The sequence below is a fragment of the Ceratocystis lukuohia genome, assembly GCF_044167205.1.
Source record: "Ceratocystis lukuohia strain C4212 chromosome Unknown Supercontig4_pilon, whole genome shotgun sequence".
Lineage (NCBI taxonomy): Eukaryota > Fungi > Ascomycota > Sordariomycetes > Microascales > Ceratocystidaceae > Ceratocystis > Ceratocystis lukuohia.
Window position 1 is genome coordinate 2,606,357 of NW_027263523.1, and position 20,747 is coordinate 2,627,103.

Genomic DNA, 20,747 nt, shown 5'->3' on the forward strand with positions numbered 1-20,747 from the left:
TCTTTCCTTTCCTTTTTCATATCATATTTTTTACTGGCTTTTTGCAGACAGTTACGATTGAAGCAATTCTCTTTTCAAATTCCGCTGTTCTACTGAGGGACTGGCTTTCCCTAATTCCTTCTACTTACTCCCGACTCACAACTGTCCGTCATATTCAGCTATGGGCTTAGATTCTAGCAGTCTTTTCTTGCCAGCACCAACAGAAACAGAATCAGTAATCGCCCCATCTGAACTCGGAACTGAACTTTCACGTAACGACGAGCACTCTGTTTATTCTCTGCCCTCAGACGGCACTCCAGTAACCATCAGCAACCGCAAAACCCGCGCAAAAAGTACCCAACCAGGGGCTTCTGTTCTCATTGAATACTTCGAGAACGGTTCTACCGTGTCGGATACCACTGATCGCAAGCCTAGCGTTCGTGTCCGGTTAACCCCTTCGAGACTCAGCCACATCGAGCAGACAGCAATATCCCATACGAAATCTCGCTCCTCTCGGCGAAGATCTGAACTTGGAGAGATCGAGGACGCTCTCATGAGTCCATACGCCTCTGCCACAGAAGAGTCGACGGTGTCGCGGAATTACGCCGACACCGAGACTGAGAGAATTGTCGTGTCAAAACAACGTTCTGGCAAGCGACCCGTTAGCCCTCTTATCCCCGAGGCCCGCATGTCAAACCCCCCAAGCTCAGCCCCACCACCGAATGCCGGTACTGGCAGCGACCTTTCCGTAATACCCACAAATTCATTCCTCGACGACTCTGGAAACTCTGTCTACGGCGAAAACAAGAGAAGCGCAAGCCCCCTTGCCAAAACCAGGGGCCAGAAGCCTCGACAGGGCGAAAGAGAGCGAATTCGTCTTGCAGACAAGCCCATTGAGAAGGAGCGTGAGAAACGGAGCAAGAGTAAGAGCGGCCGTAGCCGCACTAGCTCGCTCAGCGCCGTACAAAAAGAACGCGAACGGGAGCGTGAACGTTTTCGAGACTCGGAGCTAAATTATGAGGGCTATAGCCACATTAGCCATCGCGATAGCATAGGCCACAGCAGCAAGTCTCGCACTCGGAGATCCTCCAGAGGTCAGGGCCAGGAATCCTACATCTCGGGTGTTGAATCTGGACTATCTTCTACCGTATCAAGAGCCGCTGATGGCCAGTCCACTCGATCTTCTGACGTAAACTCGAAGCTTCTTGCTGCAGTCGAAGTTGCCTTGCGACGAGTGGTAATTCCCGAGCTTGAGGCTATTAAGCGAGAGAACAGCAAGCGGGAGTCACGTCGGGTATCTGGTGGGTCGTCAGCCACCACAGTCTCGCGTGACGATGTTTCTGAGTCGACACATCACCGCCGTCGCTCCTCCCGATCCCGCCATCGTGCTAGTGATCGTGGCCATGAACGCGAGCTTGAGCGAGAAAGGACTCGTGAAAGGGAGCGTGAACGGTCTGTTATTTCCCCTGAAAGCGTTGATGATTACTATGCCGACACCCCTAAAAGAAGCCCCGATAACTATCACACTCGCTCTAGTCTCAGTAGCGCCGTCGCAGCGTCAACAGTAATGGCATCTGCGGTATCTGGACGCGGAAAGTCACCCCCACCGCCCGAAGAAAAAAAATCCAGACGCCGTAGGCGTGATGCTCCCCGAAAACGCCCGAGTGATCGTTATGACAATGAGTTTGATGACGAAAGCGTGGCTCCTCAGCCCCCAATGCCATTAATGAGTGAGATTAACCCCTCTGAACTCACTAGACTTTCTCTCCGAACAGTAGACAGCGATCGGCCTGCTTCTGCCATGGAAGAGGTGACAAAGAGCGAAGTTTCCGACGGTGGTGCCCTTCTACAACCAGGCTTGAAGGATCTCCAGCTTGGGATGCAATATGCCAACATTTCCCATGGCGATCTCCGTGCGCTTCCGCGAGGCAAAAAGGACCAGGTCTTGGAATCTCGGCAAAGCAATGGCCCAGCTCCTTTCCCAGAAGAATATGAACCGAATGAGTATGGCCAAAAGGTACCTACCCGCATGCGACAAGAGCCAGTAGCCGAAATGTACGATCAAGAGGAGCATCAGGCCCAAAACGAAGTCGAATATGAACGTGACGACTACGATCACTTTTATGGGCAACAAGATGTGCCCGCTCACCTTAAATACGTACCCTACCAGCCCGAGCGACGTGGTCTCAGCCCTATCTATAGTGTGTCTGGCTACACAGAGACCTCTGAACTTGCGGCTCGTGAGTCACACGTAGCAAGCAACAGTGAAGAATACCAATCTCCGCCCATGTCCCCTCGCCATCACCGCCATTCGTCTCTGATAAGCAGTAACCTATTGAACTCTGATGGTCTGCTTCAGAGCGAAATTAGTAGCACTACTGGGTACCCTCGCAACTCAGCATATACTGATGACATGTCTGAGTTGGATGCCGAGCCTGACCAGCCTGTGCGAGGCATTGGAACTAACCCCAAGATTATGCCTGGAGCTCCAATAGAGTCGGTGGTGGCTTCTTTGGTTGACGGTTCGGTCATGGAGCAAAGCGTGATGACGAGCAACACTCATGCGTATGGATACTTGGGCCCGGAATCCAACGTTTCCTATGGCGTTGCCCGGAGTGCTGTTTCTTATGGACCCGAATCTGTTGTGTCTTCCGAAGACCCCAAGCACACTATCCGTGAGCTCACCATCAAGAAAAAGCAGTCTGATGTGGTAATGTCCGATGCCCCTCTAGCCGAGGAGCAATACGATGACCCCATTGACCCTGATGACTTTGATCGTTCTGTGACGCCTACGGCTGTTGAGCAGGCTGCTTTTGCCGCTATTACCAGTGGAGCCCTTGCAAAGGTTGTCCAGGCCAAGCAAATTCAGATCCATGCCACCTCTAAGGATGATGTCATTGCTGGCGGTGGTGCTGGAGTTGCGCGTAACAAGTCCTTCAAACAACGTACCATGGAGGGCCATGAGATTGCTACAACTCCTGCCCATAGTGTGGATCGGTTTGGAGATGAACAGGAACTTAAGCTTGGTGCTAGTGCCCTTCCTGATTTCGACAATCCGATGCCTGAGTATGGTGACCACATGGACTTTGACTCAGATATTACTGCTTCCCTTGAGCAGCATCTTGATGTCAAGTCAGGGAATCGTGAACGCGGGCAAGAAGAACTATCATTTGTTGCCGGAGCCGCGGATAGTATTTCCATTGCACCCACTAGAGACATGTCGGAGCTGGATCATATGGATGACGGTAACATGACGCCGCGTGCCTTGAGTCCTAAGAAGAGTACTCTGAACACTGATTCTAATGTTGCTACTGCCGACTCTACTGTCGGTGTTCGGACACAGAGCTCTGCTGGTGATCGCGAGGAGGAAGCCACGCGGACATCTGCTGAACGCAAGCGGGAGACTATTCTCACTAACCCTTATGAGAACATTAGTCCGCTGGCGAGCAATCGTCTGTCTGAGGCTTTTGGTTTTTCCGAAGAGGTTCACCTTCCCAAAGACGAGGGTTACGTGTCTAACGGTCCCAACCGGACTCCTGACAACTTTGACATGGAGGATATCAAGGGGGTCTCCATGCCTTCCGTTCCGGTTTTCGGCGGAGTTGACGATAGTTTCCTCACGCGTCGTATGAGCGGCTTGACACCCGGCCCCGAAACTCCCTTGTATGATCCTGGCATGACATCTAGTGGCAGCATCCAGAACAAGGACATCATGACTCTAATGCAAGATCTGGTCGCTCGTGATGCCCAGCGTAGTGCCCGTGATACTGAAATTGCCGCCATGGTTATGTTCCTTGCTAACGAGATGCGCACCCAATTCAAGACTGTCGAGGAACGCATTAAGCAGGCGGAAGACGTCATAATTGATGAGGTACAAGACTCTGAGAAGATGGTCATCAAGGCTATCAATGGCCCTCGGCCTTATCCTGGCCCTTCTAGTGTTTCGCGCTCTCTGGCTGGTACTGCTACAGCGAATAGCTCTAACCCAGGCCCTGAGATTGCCTTAGCCACAAAGAAGGGTAATATTCTCCGCCGCGCCTTGAACGGTCTGAATGTCACTGGTGCTAAGGACCTCTCACGCATCGAAGTGATGCTTCATCAACTTCTCGATGAAGTTATGGAACTAAAGGATCACCAGGTGCAACCTCATCCCCGTGCTGGAAGCACTTTTGAAAATTTTGGCGGCGAGAATGACACTGTCGATGGTGGTTATGACCCCGAGGGGCACGCTGGCACTTCGATTGCAAGCCATGGGTCCCAGTCGCTTTCTGCTACTCGTATAAACACTAGTCGGTCTGGTCACTTTGACCGCAAGTATTCCGACCATCGCGTGAGCACAGTGCATGAGGGTGACGAGGAAGAAGCTCATACTGCCGTTTATGACAATCCTAATTCAGAGCATGATCATGATCGTATGGGCACCCCATCCCGTAACCAAGAAACCGGTCCTCGCGGCGAGTCTATTGTCATGGCTACGCCATCCCGTGAGCCGGCCATCCCGCCTGCAGCTTTCGCACAGACATCTGCGCCTGCTCTGCCAGCTGCTTCTCCTATGGCAACTGAACCCGAGGGTTCTCCAAAGTCGGCTGGCAAGTCTGAAAAGTCCAGAAAGCACAAGTCTGTCGGGTCTTCTGGCTTAGGCGCTCGCATTTCTCGTTGGTCTGAAACCACTGCATCTACCCTTAGCAAGGCTTTTCGATCCAGTGGTGGCTCGTCCAAAAAGAACGAGCCGTACATGCAAAACGCCGATGGACGATCCCGTTCAGGCTCTGATTTTGCCGGCCATAATGATAGCTCGTACCGGCCTAGAACAGCCCCTTATTCCAATGACGGGCTACACACGGGCTTTTCCGACCAAAACCTTGGCCGTACTCCTTCCCCGATTACCTCGGGCACTCCTACCATGCCGTCCTACATTAATAATGACCACCCTAAGTATCATGTGCACCGCAATTCCCTGAATCTCCAGCACCCACAGCCACGTCAAGGGAACTCTGAACGTTTCAAGAACAACCTCGAGACGCAAGCGCACATCTATGACACAGTTAACACGCCGCGCTCTACTGATTGGGGCCATTCCATGACATCACTTAGTCGCTTTAACGCCGCATCTACCCCGCAACAAAACCATCAGGGTGATTCCTCTATGGCCCCCCCTCGCCCGCCTAAGGAGGCTCTGGAAACTACCGGAACTCCGCGCTCTGCACGTGACACCCAGCATGGCTATGCTAGCGGTGGCACTGCACACCACACCGGGCTACCAGCCGACAGTCCTCGTAGCCGCGATGTCGACAGACTGGCTGGAATGCCCACCCGTCGGCCTAGTGGCCCGCGGGCCATGACGCCTAAGAGCCAGCACGACGAGTCGTACGAAGAGAGACGGCGCAATAGAAACACGTTCGGCAGCGTTACAAGCCGCGCGAGTGCTGACACAGACACGTTCTAAGCGAGCTAATTCCTGTCTGGGTCTTATCCTGTCCAGGACCACTTTGTTCATAAAAAAAATCGGACATCGTTTGTCAACGAATGTTCTTTGTTATTATGCCTATTCTTTTTTTTCTTTTTTTCCAAGCCTTTTTGGGCTAGATGTATCTCCTCATCACATTTCTTCCTGTTTCTATCCTGCTGTTTCTATATTTTTTTTATCTTGCCATGGCTTTTTGTTTTACGCGCTTTGTAATCGTGGTCGAGGGAACAAACATCCGGCGATTTGGTTTTCTATGTACCAGGGCAGATGGGGTTTTGTATTGGGAATGTTTTGTTTACATAGGTTTAGCTGTTTGTCCCCTTTCATCCGACTTTTGAGATCAGGTTAACCTATATGTTTTGCCATATACGAGCTTTGATCTTGTTGGTAGCTTTTTTCCTCCATAACCATGTTGTGGATATCTTCGCAAAATACACTGCATATTTGAGCATCTTTGATGTAATAGAACTTGTACCATGAACCACACAAAATGTACACGTGTTTAGCTAGGTGGAAACACCGCAGTCCATGCATCTACCTTGGCGCATGAATTTATTTATTTCCTAGAAGTTCTACACCAACTACATTTATCACAGAACCAGACCATAAAAGCAAGGAAGGGCACAAGACACGGGAGAACAATCAAGTGTATGCCAGGCCAGAGAAAAAAGAGGCAAAACTCCGTAGGGGCCAAGACAAAACGAAGCGAATTTGACGTGATATCGAATAAAGAACAGACCAAAAAAAAGAAGAACGTGTATGTGTGGAGAAGAGGGGGGAGGGAGGAGAAACAAAGCGCCAGCCAGGAGACAAGAGATAGATAACACCCAGAAATTGAAGATAACACACCAAGATAAAGAAGAAGGGGAAGTAGAGAAAAAAGCGACAAAGAGCAGGCCAGATAGCTGTAATGGGGTTAACAAAAGGGGATAAAGGTGAAGAGGCAAAGGTGAAGACATAACATGGGAAAACGCGCGGACAAGGAGAGAGAGCAACGGGAATGACAGGAATGATGTCAGAGTCTAGTCGAGGACGAAAGCGACAGAAAGGTAGAAGGCAACAATAGAACAAATAAGAAAGAGCCAGAGAAGATAAAACGGAAATAGAGAATAGAAGAAAAGAACGGAAGAAAGCGTATTTGGCAATAACCTTTGGTTTTTTTCTGGCGGGAGGTACCGAGCGGCCGGCCCAGGCCCCGAGTCCCGGGACTGCCTTTGGGCTAGAACTAGTGAAATCACGTGAACTTGGTGTGGATGATGTCCGGGTTTTCATGCCAGTCGTCAATACTCACCCACATCTAACAACGAAAAAAAGAGAAGTCAGCGTCTGCATACATTTGCCGGTTAATCATGGATATATTTCTGTGACCCACCTTTCTGAACGTGCTTAGGCCTGCGAGAATGCTCCCGCCAATCCAGGTGGAATACTTGCGTTCGGGAGGCGCAAAGATCTTGATGCGCATGTCTCGCACAGCTAAGCGTTGAACCTCGGAAAGTAGGCGGTCACCGAAGCCGCGTGTAAGGGTACTACCGCCTGAGAGCACGATGTTGGAGTAGAGCGACTTGCGTAGGTCAAGATCGGTGCGATTAATAGCATCGACAACAATTTGGTGCACACCAGGGTACTCAAGGCCAATGATCTCGGGGTCGAAGAGAATCTCGGGGGCACGGAAACGTTCAGGGCCGACCTACGGGTAAATGGCATTTGTGTTAGTAGAAAGATGAGCAGAGGGCAAAGCAGATACTGGTATGGACAACCAAGTCCGGAGACTCACCTTGAGCTTGCTACCATCGGGAAGCACGTACTCAGCCGACTTGATCACATCGGTCTTGGCACTAAGCCATTCCTTCTCTTCACGCTTAGGGTCGGCTGCGATATAACTCAAGCTTTCTTTGATCAAGCGCACAACTTCCTTCTCCGCACTAGTATGGAAAACATAGCCAGTCTTGCGTAGCAGAGTCTGCAGATGTTCGGTGACATCACGGCCGGCGACATCGATTCGGCGGATACTACTAGGCATTGCAAAGCCCTCATAGACGGGCACGGCATGTGAAACACCATCGCCCGAATCGAGCACAATTCCAGTGGTGCGACCGGATGCGTATAGTGAAAGAACGGCCTGGATCGAAGTATATAGTGCCGGCACGTTGAAGGTTTCAAAAAGGATCTGAGCGGCAGTGTCGCGATTAGAGCGAGGGTTAAGCGGGGGCTCAGTTAAGAGAACGGGATGCTGGTTAGGGCATATGGTTGTTAGCAATGGGCTACGTATAGAGAGAGTATCAAGGACGTTGTGGTGCGAGCTCTTTCTCTCCTTGTTTGTGTGGGGTTAGGACTGTCTTTTCTTACCTCCTCGCTCAACGTCTTTAACCCCTCGCCATAGACATATTCCCAGATCTTCTCCATGTCATCCCAGTCCGTGACAATGCCATGCTCTAGCGGATACCGGATCTTGAGGAGCCCTCGATAGTCAGTGGCCGCTTTCTGGCCAATGAAGACTTCGCCTTCCAGAGCACCGGCTAACACACGTAGATGCTTTGGCCGACCGACAAAGGACGGGAAGTAGCATTTGGGTAAATCGTCGCCTGCGAAACCAGCACGGATCGTTCCAGAGCCGTTATCGAGGACAATTGGGGCGTTATGGAGGGAGTCTGTCATGGTGCCTGTGTATCCGTATCTGTGCGTATCCGTCTCTGTCTATATTTTCCGCGTTCGTATTTGTATCGGAGTGTATATCACAAGCTCGGCTCCGGTCAGCGTCAAAGCTTCAACCTGAGCTATGCCGCGGCCGTTTTTCTTTGCTTCTGCAGCGCCGTAGCCTCTCCTAAGCTCTTTCGAAACTTGATCCCTCGTGAAAAAATGCGCCCTTTTTCGCCCGTGAAGCAATTGGAGGCTATGATTAGGTCAATTATTAAATTGGCGGCAGTAAATCTAAGGCAAAATCAGGTCGGATTCGTCTTCGTTGTTGTCCTAGAAAAGGGCGGCTGTTTCACGAATTATTGTTCAGAACAATAGCAAGGCTAGAGCAAGACGGGAACCGGAAGGGAGAGAAGAGACGCCGAGGGTGGGGTCTAAATCGAGGGTGCCGTAAAGCTTTCTAGTCCCAATTCGTTGAACTCTGCTCTTGTTATCGTCAAGCTTGCTTGTGAGAAACTCCAAGATGCTTGCATGCAAAAGCAAGGGGATCTTCTGGCCTTTGGGTTGTAAATGGGTTTAGCCACGTGACTTTATGATATGGGTTAATAGACACCCGGTCTTTAGGGTTGCTCTGATAAACTCTCCACGCACACATCCTCATCTTTACCTGCACTTGGGGGGAGCTCTGCCACACAATATGGCCGTAATATTAGCATATATTGGTACACTGCTTTGCTTCCCTTCATTTTGTAAACCTTAGTCCAAACCAAAAATTCTAAAGCCAAAAACACTAAATCCCCGCCTCAGATACTGTTTCTGTCTCTGCCTTTTCGTTTCTACGACGATGTTGCCGCCCGTTTTGATAGCAGATTTAGTGCACTACCAGCTAGAATAAAGCCAGCCTGGTCCTTGCTTACTGCGTGCTTAGTAGGAATAATAACTGTCTCACCACTCTTCTTGGTGACCTTGATACTGACGTCACCACGGCCTTGGTTCTTGAGCATGTCGTAGAGGCCGATAGTTTCGACCTCGTCGCCGGCATTAATGAGATCGTAGTCGGCCTCGTTGGCAAAGGTCAGTGGCACAACACCCTGCTTTTTGAGGTTGGTTTCGTGTATACGAGCAAACGACTTGACTAGTACGATGCGAGCACCAAGATAGCGTGGCTGGAGTGCAGCGTGTTCACGTGCAGAGCCCTCACCGTAGTTGTGCTCAGCAACAACAAGCCACTCCTGGCCCCGATCCTTCCAGCGTGCTCCTAGCTCGGGAATGGTGGTCTGTGAGCCATCTAGGTCATAGGCCACGTTGACCTCACCGGTTTCAGCATTAACCGCAGTGTTTAGTGTGTTAGTGCTGATGTTGGCCAAGTGACCCTTGTACTTGAGCCATGGACCAGCGGCCGAAATGGTGTCGGTCGTGCACTTGCCTGTGATCTTGACCAGCACACGCAAGCCTTTGACCTCGCCTTCGGGGAATGCCGGGAATGGCTCTAAGAGCGCTAGACGGTCTGACGTCGGCGACACAGCAATCGGTACCAGTGGGTCGGCCTCTTGTGATAGAGCCTTGAAACTCTCGCGGCCCTCAACAAACGGAGTGGCTGGGCCTTCGAGTCCGCGTGGTGCCGAGAACTTGAACTGCTTGCCGTCAGGTGTGGTGATCGAGTCGGTCATAGGATTGAAAGTGGTCTTTCCAGAAAATGCCATGGCTGTGACTATCTCGGGAGCAGCTAGGAAGTTGAGCGTGTCGGGGTTGCCGTCGTTGCGACCGCGGAAGTTGCGGTTGTATGACGTCAGGATAGCGTTAGGAGTTCCCTTTTCGACTCCATCCTGGCGCTTCCACTGGCCAATGCAGGGGCCACAGGCATTGGACAACAGAATGCCGCCGGCCTCGTTGAATGTATCTAGGGTGCCATCGCGCTCCAGAGTCGCGCGGATCTGCTCGCTTCCAGGAGTGATGTAAAAGTCGGCGACGGGCTTGAGACCAGCAGCCTTGGCCTGCTTCAAAAGACTCTCAGCCTTGGTCATGTCTTCATATGACGAGTTGGTACAGCTGCCAATTAGGCCAGCTGAAAGGCCTTGCGGCCAGCCCTGTTCCTCCACAGTGGCCTTGAACTTGGATAGTGGCGTGGCCAGATCGGGCGTGAAGGGGCCATTGATATGGGGCTCCAGCTCGGATAAGTTAATCTCAATTAGCTGATCGTATTCAGCGCCCTCATCGGCCTTGAACTGGAACACAGCATCACCCGAGGCGCCGGCAGGGAAATTCTGGAGGTTGGTGGCGTTGGCGGCAGCTTGGGCGCGACGGGTAGCGGTAAGGTAGCGAGCAGAGGCATTGGTATAGGGGAATATAGAGGTAGTGGCACCTACCTCGGCACTGGAGAGGGGTGTGTTAGTACTATGACTATGAAGAAGAGAATAGGCGTAACATGTTCACTAGTAAAAGAAACTCACCCCATGTTAGTCATCGTTGCCATGCCGGTCAACGACAGAGTCTCCACACCAGGGCCGAAGTACTCAATGATGTAGCCCGTGCCACCTCTCACTGTCAGCTTCCCAGCCAAGTGCAAGATGACATCCTTGGGAGATACCCAATCGCTGAGCTGGCCGACCAGCTTAACACCCAAGATCTTGGGGGCCTTAAGTTCCCACGGTGCTCCAACGAGTGCCTCAACGGCATCGGCGCCACCTACGCCAATGGTGATAGTACACAAGCCGCCGGCATTGGGGGAATGCGAATCAGTACCTAGCATCATCAGGCCAGGCACAGCATAGTTTTCCAGCACAGTCTGGTGGATAATTCCAGCACCAGGTGGCCAAAAGTCCATGCCGTACTTGCGGGCGGCGCTCTCAAGGAAGTCAAAGACTTCTTTGTTCAGGGCCACACCAGCGCTGAGATCGGCATCGGCGCCCTTGGACCCGACAATCAGGTGATCGCAATGAATGCTGGCAGGAATAGCCGGACGAGCGAGATTGCATGACATGAACTGGAGTAGGGCCATTTGTGCAGACGCATCTTGCATGTTGACACGGTCGGGCTTCAGCAGCAAGTTGGCCTTTCCACGCACATCCTTACCACCGTTAGTTCCTGCCAGCAGGTTCTCTTCCGGGTTGTCTAGATGCGAGTACAGGATCTTCTCGGCCAGAGTCAGTCGCTGTGTACCTAGGGCTTTGCGCACTTGGCCATACTTGGCGTACAAGCGTTCGTAAGTAGCAGGAAGAGCAGCAGTCGAGGAGTAGGCACGTGTGGAAGGGACGGCTAGTAGCTAGACAAAAAAGTAAAAAACGTCAGCCAATGCAATGGCTTGAGAGGAGGGGGGGGGGGGAGACACCGAAGACAGAATCCGTATGGGCACGGAGCACCGATAGATGCATACCGGGGATGTTCCGGGTGTCTCTGTGGAAAAATAGGAGGAAATAAAAACTCACCCGCCGCCCAGCCGTTCTGGCCAGACCGAATGCCGTCATTGTAAACAGATTAACTTATGAAGGCGGTCCAGGGACAAAGGAAAGAAAGCTTCACATGAAATAGCCCTTGAAAGGAAGAAGAAATAAAAAATGACGTTTTTTGCTACTAAGTTCAAAAGAAAAACATCAAATTACAAAAAAAAGGCACAAATTGCCCATTTCTTATCGCACCAATTAGCTCCAAGGTAATTCATTGCTTCTAGCCCCACGCCGGTTATCGGCCTCTGCTCTTAAGGATTAAAGCCTACGTCAGTAGCGGTGGGGTTTGGCATGTTAGACAGTGCTAGTGGATTAGGATGCAGCGGAGAGCAAATGTAGATGCAGGGACAAAGCAACTCAATAATACAAAAAGAATACAAAATTTCAACATCTATATACAGAACAGCAGCTCCTCCATCTAAAATGTTGTCTCAGCTTCCCTCTCAGTCTGTCATTTCCTTGTTACCTAACACTCCGTAACTCATGCTACTCCGTCTACGTCGGCCAATAACCTCACGAGTCCAGTCGGTAATGCGGAAGCCCCAGTGACCGGCGACAAGCACGCCGCTAACAACATTGATAATCTTGACCAAAAAGGTCAGGAAGCTATCTCTGTTTTCTACTACCTGCAGCAACAGCGGGGCAATGTCGTACTTGACAAAGATGCCGGGCACGGCAAAAAGCTCGTTGACTTCGCGGCTTTGCTCAGTCACGGCATATTGGTTCGTGGACAGCGATTGGGAATGCGAGTTACCTATGCGGTATTCAGTAGGCACGACGGACAGGAAGTATTGGAACTTATGGAAGTGATCATCAGCAAGGTTGATCGTACGGTCAAGAGGGTTAGCGAGCGAGGGATGGAAGGGGCCAAATGAAAGTTCGGAAATAATGTGAGAGAAATTAAATGCTGTTGAGAACAATGTGTTAGTATAACGCGTGAGAAACAGAGAATAAAATCATGAGTAAAGATGAAAAGAGGAAAGCAGAGAAAGTGACAAACTTCTCTAGTCACTAAGCATGGTGTAACTTTAGGTTACTCTACTTACACCTGTGGTCAACATGCTCGCCCATTGACTGGTACCCGTGGCCACGAGCGGTAATGTGGAAATCGCCCTGGACTTTGTTCAGCAGCATACTGCCGAAAATACGGCACGAATCGCCGGTTGAGCCCCTAAGGCGCGGAGTGCGTGCCCACTTAGCCTTCTTGCGCGCGTGGCGGACAATATCGTGTACATGCTCTTCACCAAACCCCTCCTCGTCAGCCTCGTAGCCGTGACCAGTAATGATGCGGCCGTGGGCGTCATAACCAAGCTTGTGTACGCCTCTTTCGTCAACCCACTGCGACCACAGCGTAGGCTCACGGCGGAGGGCCTGGGCAGCATGGATCCAGTCGCCGGCCGAGTCTTGCACATTGACATGGATGTCAGCACACTGCATGTGCACGACTGTGTCAAGATTGATCTGCAGCTCATGGCCGATGCCTTTTTCGACCGAGAAGGTATGGGTCTCGGCACCACGCCACCAGCGAGCTGTCTCACTAAACATAAGGAGAACAGATATGATTGACATAACGACAGTCCACTTGCCACCGCCCGATGTTTGGGTGACATACTGAGGCTTGGCTTTCGCTGATGTAGGGAAAGCGAATATGGTTAGCGAGAATGCGTAAAAATAAAAAGAGGACTGAGAGACTGTAGCTAGAAATACATACGGAAGGCGTCAAAAGCGCTGACAATGCTTCCACCCTTGTGCCCAAAGGCATCGTCGTCCATGAGCGACCGCGAATGCGGCTTCTCATTATAGCTGTTCATCATTGTGAATGGGGGCCGAAGGGGCGAAAAGAGTGAATGGAAAAAACGGAAGAAAACAGCTTGTAGACTAGGAGAGTCTGAGGAAGAGAAAGCGCCGATGGATTTATTGGCTTGGTGTCTCAACCAGCGAGAGCGTGTGGGCGTGTCGTTGTCGCAAAGATACAATTCAACTCAAGAGCTATCGGCTTGTTTATTTCAGTGTCCTCAGCCTCGTCTTCTTCGTCTCCTTGTCGTTGTCGTTTCGTTCGTCTCGTCTCGCGCTATGTCGTCGCTGTCCTGAATTTAACGATTCGTCGCCTGTCGCAATAAAAGCGGCCACTTAAAAATCAAGCCAGCTTAGCAATTAAACAAAGAACAAAAAGAAAAAGATGACTAAGCACAAAATCTATAAATGGAAGATAAAGTTTCGTACTCTGTACACCTCACACAACCGTCACCGGCAAGAAATAATAGCCAAGTTAGGAGGTCAAGTAGGTATATCAGGGAAAGGGAAAAAAAAATGAAAGAGGAAGAAAGAAATGATCGAGAATGGCATAGAAAAGCCCAGACCAGACCAACAAGCAAGTAGCAAAACGGCCAATCTTCTAAAGACAACAGATGAAGAGCTTTTTGGCCTTAGCTTAACCCCCTGGCCTTAGTTTGGCTGTACCTTAAACCTTGGCTTGGAGCTAGCCAGTTAAAGGACACGCTTTGCTTTAAAATGCCCCATACAGTGTCCTCCTCATCAACCACACTCCGTACTGTCTTACGTCAGCTTTTGGAAAACTAGAAAAAGACGGGCAGCCAACTCTCTAGATAGTCCTCAACGACAGCAAACCAAAAGATGATGCAACATAAACTAGCATGGACTGGATAGGATAGATAACTTACAAATCCCAATTTATTCAGCATATATGCATAAACATAATACGGAGCGAGAGGGCGAGGAAAAAAGCTAAATACAGAACCAAAATGGATAAAATCAAGGAAAATACACAAGAACATTCAGTTGTTGTCAAGCTCAAGTTGGAAAGGAAAAAAACAATACTAAAAACACTTCATCAGAAGCTGCTCTGGCCTGGCCCGTGGGCCCAGGCCTCTGTAGGTTTCGGAGTTGAGCATCTGCAACGACACTACCAGCTACTCTCCATTAGATCACGAATTTAGAGCCTCTTAATAACTACGGCACTCATCCTCCAAGCCATCAAGAATGTCATACTCCTCATCCGTCATAAATTCAGCATCCGAGCTGACCCACTCCTCATTAGGTTCAAAGTCGCCCAAAGAACCAATTTCTGAGTGCGTGGTAACCGTAGCCGGGGCTGTAGCCGGAGATATATCGTCGGTGTGCTGAGTCAAGGTAGCAACAGGGGACTCAGTCTCCAGGGTAGGGAAGACCATAGTGTGATCGACAGTAGTCTTTTCGGCCTTTACCTCAGTATCAGCCTTCTTTGACATAGCTGGCACCGGGATAGGTCCCTCAACGCGAACCTCACTCATCATTAGCTCGCCAACACGGTGGCCACCAGACATAGTGAGACGCCAGCCTGAACTGTAAGTACCAGGCTCCATAGGTGAGCACAGAGAAACCTCGTACTTGGCCGACTCACCAGGCGCCACTGGCTTAAGGTATAGGTCCGAGGCTGTGACCCGGAAGACTCTGCGCGAGCTAGTCTCCTGCGCCATTTCCTTGCGCATTTTAGGTGTGAAGAGTTGATCACCGCCATTGAGCTCGATATATGAGCCGGCAGGCCACACCGTCTCGCCGTTGTTCTTCAACTCCCAGCACATAGTAAAGACGTAGTCGGCTGGAACGTAGATCGTCTTGTCAGGCGTCTGCTCAACAAGAGCCATCGAAGGCCACTGCGAACACGATGGGGCTTCAGTGCATGGAGGGGAAGCAGTCTTAGCCTCAGTAGGAGGGATAGGGGAAGGCATGGGGGGCGACAGGGTCTCGACCGATAAAGGCGCAGGACGGACACCACCAATAATAGCAGCGGCAGGCATCGTAGTAGCGCTAGGAGTCTCCTTAACAGGCTCGACATCAGCAACAGCCGGCTTAGTAGCCATGCTTAGCGAAGGAAGATTGTTCTTGTCAAGGCCAGCCTCGTCAACAATATCACCCATACACTCCATTAGGCGACAATTACCATCATAACGGCGGCTTGACACAAGCAAATGCGACGTGGGAGTTTTCATCATAATTAGGGGATGAGTCTTGTCGTGAGTGTTAGAGGGAGAGGCCTCACAAGCATCACAGAAGTCTAGGTCATGGCAGAAACCGCACTTGTAGCGGACGCCTGAGATGTGGTTTTTGTGGCCCTTGGCAACACACAGAGGACCATCACAATAGACACCGTAGTGCTGGGCTGCAGGAGGACGCTGAGAAACGAGCGTAGACATGGGCTCGTAGAGCCTAACAAAACGATGGCCCTTGTGAGTGATAGAAATAGTGCTGCTACAGCTGCTGCAGTAGTCCCAATCAGGGCAATCTAGGCACTTGTAACGGGTGCCAAAGATAGTCTTGTCACAACCATCGCACAGTGCATGGTGTCTGTTATGATGCCCCTTCAGCCAAGCCAAAACAGTTGGGGGGACATGAGGCCCCTTGGCAACTAAAACAAACTCATGGGCTGGATGATGGCCATGGGTAGGAATGAAGCAGTTGAAGCACAAATCGAAGTCAGGGCAATGGGTGCAGTGGACGAAGTAGTTGTCTGCAAACTCGTTGACACAGCCGTTGCAAGTACGACGACTGACAACCGGAGCCTTGTCTTCATGGGCTTCGACGTTCCAAGGACTATTGTATGAAGACCTAAGGTGCTCCTTAGGGGAGGACTCGACCACATGGCCAATTGATAGCTTGTCATTATTACCATTGCTTTTCTCTCCGTCTTCAGTTGTTTTCGTTTCCTGGGTTTCAGGATTGTCTTTGTGCTTGATCTCAGTTGGAGACTGTTCCTTGAGCTTCTTCTCGTGCTTGTTGAAAGACAAGGACGACATCTTGTCATTGATGTTGTTCTCAGACTTGGAAGAAGCAAGTTTTGAGACACGGGCAACCTCAGTGGAACCACTCACGAGGACGCCGTCGACGACAGCACGGCGAATCAGCCAATGCCCATCATCATCACAGCCTTTACCCTCAGCGAAGCAGGTAGGGCACAAGTCGTAGTCACCCATGTCGCACTTGTTGCAATGCCAATGATCGCTATCAATAGCATTAGAGCACGAGTTGCAGCAAATCTGGAAGTCTGGACCTTTGGGTGGGTAGATTACAGCAGGACAAGCAGTAGAAAAGGTTGAGGCAAGCTTGATATTAGAGACGGAAAATTCAGGAGTAGTGGAGGCGCGCTCATGTGTAGACCCAACAATTGGAGCAGTAGTAGCATCTGAGTTGACGTTAATATTAGATGAAGCAGCTTCAAAAGTAGTAGAATTGACCTGACCTGGTCCCTGTAGCTGCTCTGTAACAGAGAGAATAGGATAGCCCCGCTTATAATTGCCATGCCACTTTAGGGTGTTTTCGTGACCGGAAACCTGGTTCTGCTGGTTTAGGGTGTGTTGGTTCGAGTTCAACAGACTCTGATCGTTTTCGCTTGGGGCAGCAACATTGTGCGATGAAATAACCTCAAGCTGAGCACGCGTTGGAGGTGGCAGGCGTACCGTCGCCTTAGACTTTTTACGGATGGGAGTGTGAGTCTGGCTGTGCGGTTTGGCCTTAGGGATGGGATGGATCTCAGGCTTGTGTATATTTGTGTTGCTAGTACTAGTGTTTGTGCCAGTGCCAGTAGTGTTCTTGTTGCTGTCATTGGCCTGATCATTGGCCTGATCATTGGGTGCCAGACTCAAGGTTGAGGTTGCTGAAGTAAGAGCGGTACCAACATCACTGACCTGACCAGGCTGGGGTACTTGAATGATGCGGACCCTGAGCTTTCCTTTAGCTTTAGCAGCACGGTAAAGTTGCTTATAGGAGGAAGGAATGGCAGGATCAACGATAGTGTAGCGACCAGCTGAGTCAGAGTAGCGCTCTATGAGGATATCTCCCATATGATGGGGGACGCACTTGCGGATCTGAGACAGGTGTTAGTAAAGGTACGATACGATGCGACTGAGCGAATAGTAGCAAAGTGGTGATGAAAAAGAGCCAAATAACGTGCAATATGCGAGCTGTGAGTTGCAGCAGCCAGTAGCCAGCAGTAGGATTGATGGAAGGGGACAAGCGAAAGAACAAGTAAGGAGGGCCAAAGGAGAGAGGGAGACAGAAATAACGAGAGTGCGTTATTTTTGAGGGGGATAGAGTGGAAAAGAAAAAGCCTACCGATCTCTCAAACAGGTCGACATGCATAGCATCCAGCGTCAAGACTTTGCGATGGACATGATTGTTAATAATTATCTTGACGTTGACGTTAGCAGCTGGGACCGAAGGCTGCTCGGTTTGCAGTGGCGGCTGCTGCTGTGACGGAGCCGAAGACATTTGGAGTTTTTTGTAAATGTTTATCGTCGGCCGTTGTGCGAGTATAGAAGAAACAGAGAGGGGGAGAAAGAGAATGAGCGAGGCGACAAAAGAAAAGAAACAGGCGAATGAGCGGTGAAAGCGGTGAAGGCGGTGAGGCCGGTGAGTTATAACTGGAGTGGCGGAGAGAAGAACGACAGAAGTGGTTTGGCGAAATATGCTTCTGTGTCTGTGTGTGTGTGTATCTGTATCTGTGTAAATAAGGCGTGGAAATTTGAAAGGGGGAGAAGGTGAAGAAATGAGGAATACAAGGAGAGAAAAAAAGCAGAAATAGAAATGAAGGTGAAAGTGAAAGTGTAGGATAAAACAGCAAGAGCAAGACAGGGCAAGGCAGATGGAGGGATTCAAATAGGCAAACGCCCCAAAAATCGAAAGTTGCCCCAAAAAAAAAGTTCAAGGCTAGGCTTTAAGCTAAGCAAGCAATGACGACAACAAGCCAAGCAGATATGGAGCGAAACATAGGAGAAAAGAGGCGGCTTGTAAGAGCAAGCAAAAGCAGGCGGGCCGTTAAAAACGGTAAAGAAGAGCGAGAGCAAAAGAAAAAAGAAAAAAAATGGTAAAATAGATAAATAAAGCGAAATGGGCTTGTGTGGGGATAGATTAATTAATTACTAGACCAAGTAGTAGCACTGTATCAAGCCAAGCGCAGCCCAGAGTTGTATACATTGACAGCGATATCCCGTCTCTCTTCATTACTTGCCTATATAGAGATAGGTCAGGCTATGGAGTCCAAAGCAAGAACAAGGTACAGGGGATGAGGCAAGAAATAAAAGATAAAAGACAAGGCAGCCTGCAGGTGTATGTGTGTGTGCAGATACAAGTGCAGGGATTATATAGTCTGAGGACACCACAAAGTCCTGCCTATGGTCGATCGATTCGATGGGGTGGTCGGCTCCGGGTCTAAGCCAGAGGTTGATTAGCAATACTAGATAAAAAAAAAAAAAAAGAAAAAAAAACAGGCTTCAAGCAGGGAGGCAGTCGAATCGAAGGTCGGAAGTTGAGGGCTTTTTCTAATGTATGACCGAATTCTGAGTTCTATTGCTTGACTAGCTGGCTAGCTAAGCTGTGGCCCAAGCCAAGACTGGTTAGTTAGCCGGAACAGCCTTAGTTTTACCTGCAGTTAGGAGGTATAAGGAGGAGAAGAGTACAACAACTTGCAGCGCAACCACCCCCAGCCTACAAAACGTGTGACCGACACAAGGGAAGCAAGCAGCCAGCCAGTCAGCGCACACGCACGCAAGAACAAGACAAGGGAGGGGAGGGAAACCAACATAAGACAAGAAAAAGAGGGTGAGAGACAGCAAGAGAATGCCAAGCCAAAGCTATAGCTGGTAGCCAGAACCTAGGCTAGGCAGGTAACCTGATTAAATGGACCGATCGAAAGGAAGAGAACAAGATAAAAACAACTCACCATCGCTGCAAACAGTAAGAAAAAAAGATGTCCGTTTATGGGAAAGGAAGGCAAAAGGAGAAAAGATGACGGGGTGGCCTTTGAGCTTTTTTTCTCTCCTACAGACGCAACAGAGCTATTTGGATGGAGAAGTGAGGGGACAACAGAAGAAGAGAAGACTCTGGGGAGGGTGGGGTATTACAGAATGCGGCAAAGATTCGAAGGAGGAACTAAACAAAAGAGAGAGACAGAGCCCGGTGTTGTCCCAGCTGTCCTGCTTTTGGGTTAATTGGAAAGCCAAGAAAGAGTGCGAAGCTAAAACATGGCCGCCTGCAAGAAGCCTTTTATCCATTTAGCGATGTTGCGGGGGGTTGTCTTACTTTGTTGTTTGTGGCAATGGCAGCAAAAAGATAACCGTTAAATTGGGCTATGAACAGCTGCTTGAGATGAAGAGAAGGGAGATGTGGAAAAGAAGAAAGGAAGAAAAGAAATCGCAACCAAGTGATGAAAGTTTTTCATCCCTTTAGACAATAACAAGAAGGTGGCAGTATTAATCATCGATAATATCATCCGCACCTTCCTTTTCTTCTTCAAAGCAGATTCAAACCCATGACGCCACAGAACAAGAGCTGGTAAAAGCATAGAAGAAAGGGTGCAGGTAGCAGGTAGCAAGTACCTAACCCGCACTACGTATGGTGCTGTCTGTTTACACATGAACTCGTGTACTTTGTACCTAGTGAAAGGAGGAGATACATGAAGTTTATTACCACGCAAGCTCTGTAATCTGCAACTGCAGTCAGTCTGCATGTCTGCAAATACATGTGTTGTTTTATAGAGCATGTGTCATTTAATATAGCATGGCGAATCACAAGTTTCAAGTTGCAGACAACGCATAATAACAAAGTCACAGACAACGAAGCAAGTCACTATCACATGCATGCACTGAACTTGTGGTATTCGGCAACTTAGTGGCTTGTTCGCATTCAAAAATCAGCCACAGTAGAGTGTCCATAATATGGTTAGACTGTAGCCGGAAACAGGTACATCTTTAGGATTATTTGGCTGGCCATCTAGACTTGGACTTCGTCTCAGTCCCTCGCCTGTGCCTGGACCACCAATCAGATCAGCCAGCACACCCTCCATCCTTACAGCTACTTGACATTCCGCCCCCTCTTCTTTTCTCCATTTGTCCCGGGCGACCCTTTCCTTTACTCCCTTCTTTCTCCTTCCCGTCTCCTATCCTGTGTCTTGCGCATTTTCTGTTCTGCTCTTCATCTTTGTCTTCAGCTACCCATCCTGCTAGGAACAGAGGCGGTGAGCAAAAAAAAAATAAGAAATGAATGTAGTGAAAATAACAAAAACACTCCCAACGTTTGTGCAACTCTAGGCATACGCACACGCGTACGTTATCCAAATCACAACCCATCAAATCAGTCCATCAACCCGTCAGCTGACTAGCAAACACACAGCCAGTGTTTCACGGCGAGACATGCACACAAAGTAGTAGGAGAAAGAAAAGAGAAGATGAAAT

The 20,747-nt window shown here is 49.8% G+C and overlaps 4 protein-coding genes across 4 annotated transcripts; 1 reads left to right on the forward strand and 3 right to left on the reverse strand.

The window, feature by feature from the left end:
• Positions 1-160: 160 nt before the first annotated feature.
• HOO65_040600 (uncharacterized protein) lies at positions 161-5,425 on the forward strand (the record flags this gene model as incomplete). The annotated part of the gene is made up of 1 exon (XM_071000689.1): positions 161-5,425. The coding sequence occupies one exon, from the start codon at positions 161-163 to the stop codon at positions 5,423-5,425; it is 5,265 nt and encodes a 1,754-aa protein (XP_070859443.1).
• A 1,255-nt stretch (positions 5,426-6,680) lies between these two features.
• Positions 6,681-8,101, reverse strand: HOO65_040601 (Actin-like protein; the record flags this gene model as incomplete). Its single annotated transcript, XM_071002818.1, has 4 exons — positions 6,681-6,743; positions 6,819-7,133; positions 7,221-7,676; positions 7,793-8,101. 4 exons carry the CDS (start codon positions 8,099-8,101, stop codon positions 6,681-6,683), a joined length of 1,143 nt encoding a protein of 380 aa, XP_070859444.1.
• An 815-nt stretch (positions 8,102-8,916) lies between these two features.
• HOO65_040602 (putative aconitate hydratase 2) lies at positions 8,917-13,337 on the reverse strand (the record flags this gene model as incomplete). Its single annotated transcript, XM_071002488.1, has 5 exons — positions 8,917-10,474; positions 10,531-11,342; positions 12,036-12,430; positions 12,570-13,151; positions 13,235-13,337. The coding sequence occupies 5 exons, from the start codon at positions 13,335-13,337 to the stop codon at positions 8,917-8,919; spliced, it is 3,450 nt and encodes a 1,149-aa protein (XP_070859445.1).
• A 1,149-nt stretch (positions 13,338-14,486) lies between these two features.
• On the reverse strand, positions 14,487-17,787 carry HOO65_040603 (zz type zinc finger domain-containing protein; the record flags this gene model as incomplete). The annotated part of the gene is made up of 2 exons (XM_071002537.1): positions 14,487-17,384; positions 17,632-17,787. The coding sequence occupies 2 exons, from the start codon at positions 17,785-17,787 to the stop codon at positions 14,487-14,489; spliced, it is 3,054 nt and encodes a 1,017-aa protein (XP_070859446.1).
• Positions 17,788-20,747: the final 2,960 nt, after the last annotated feature.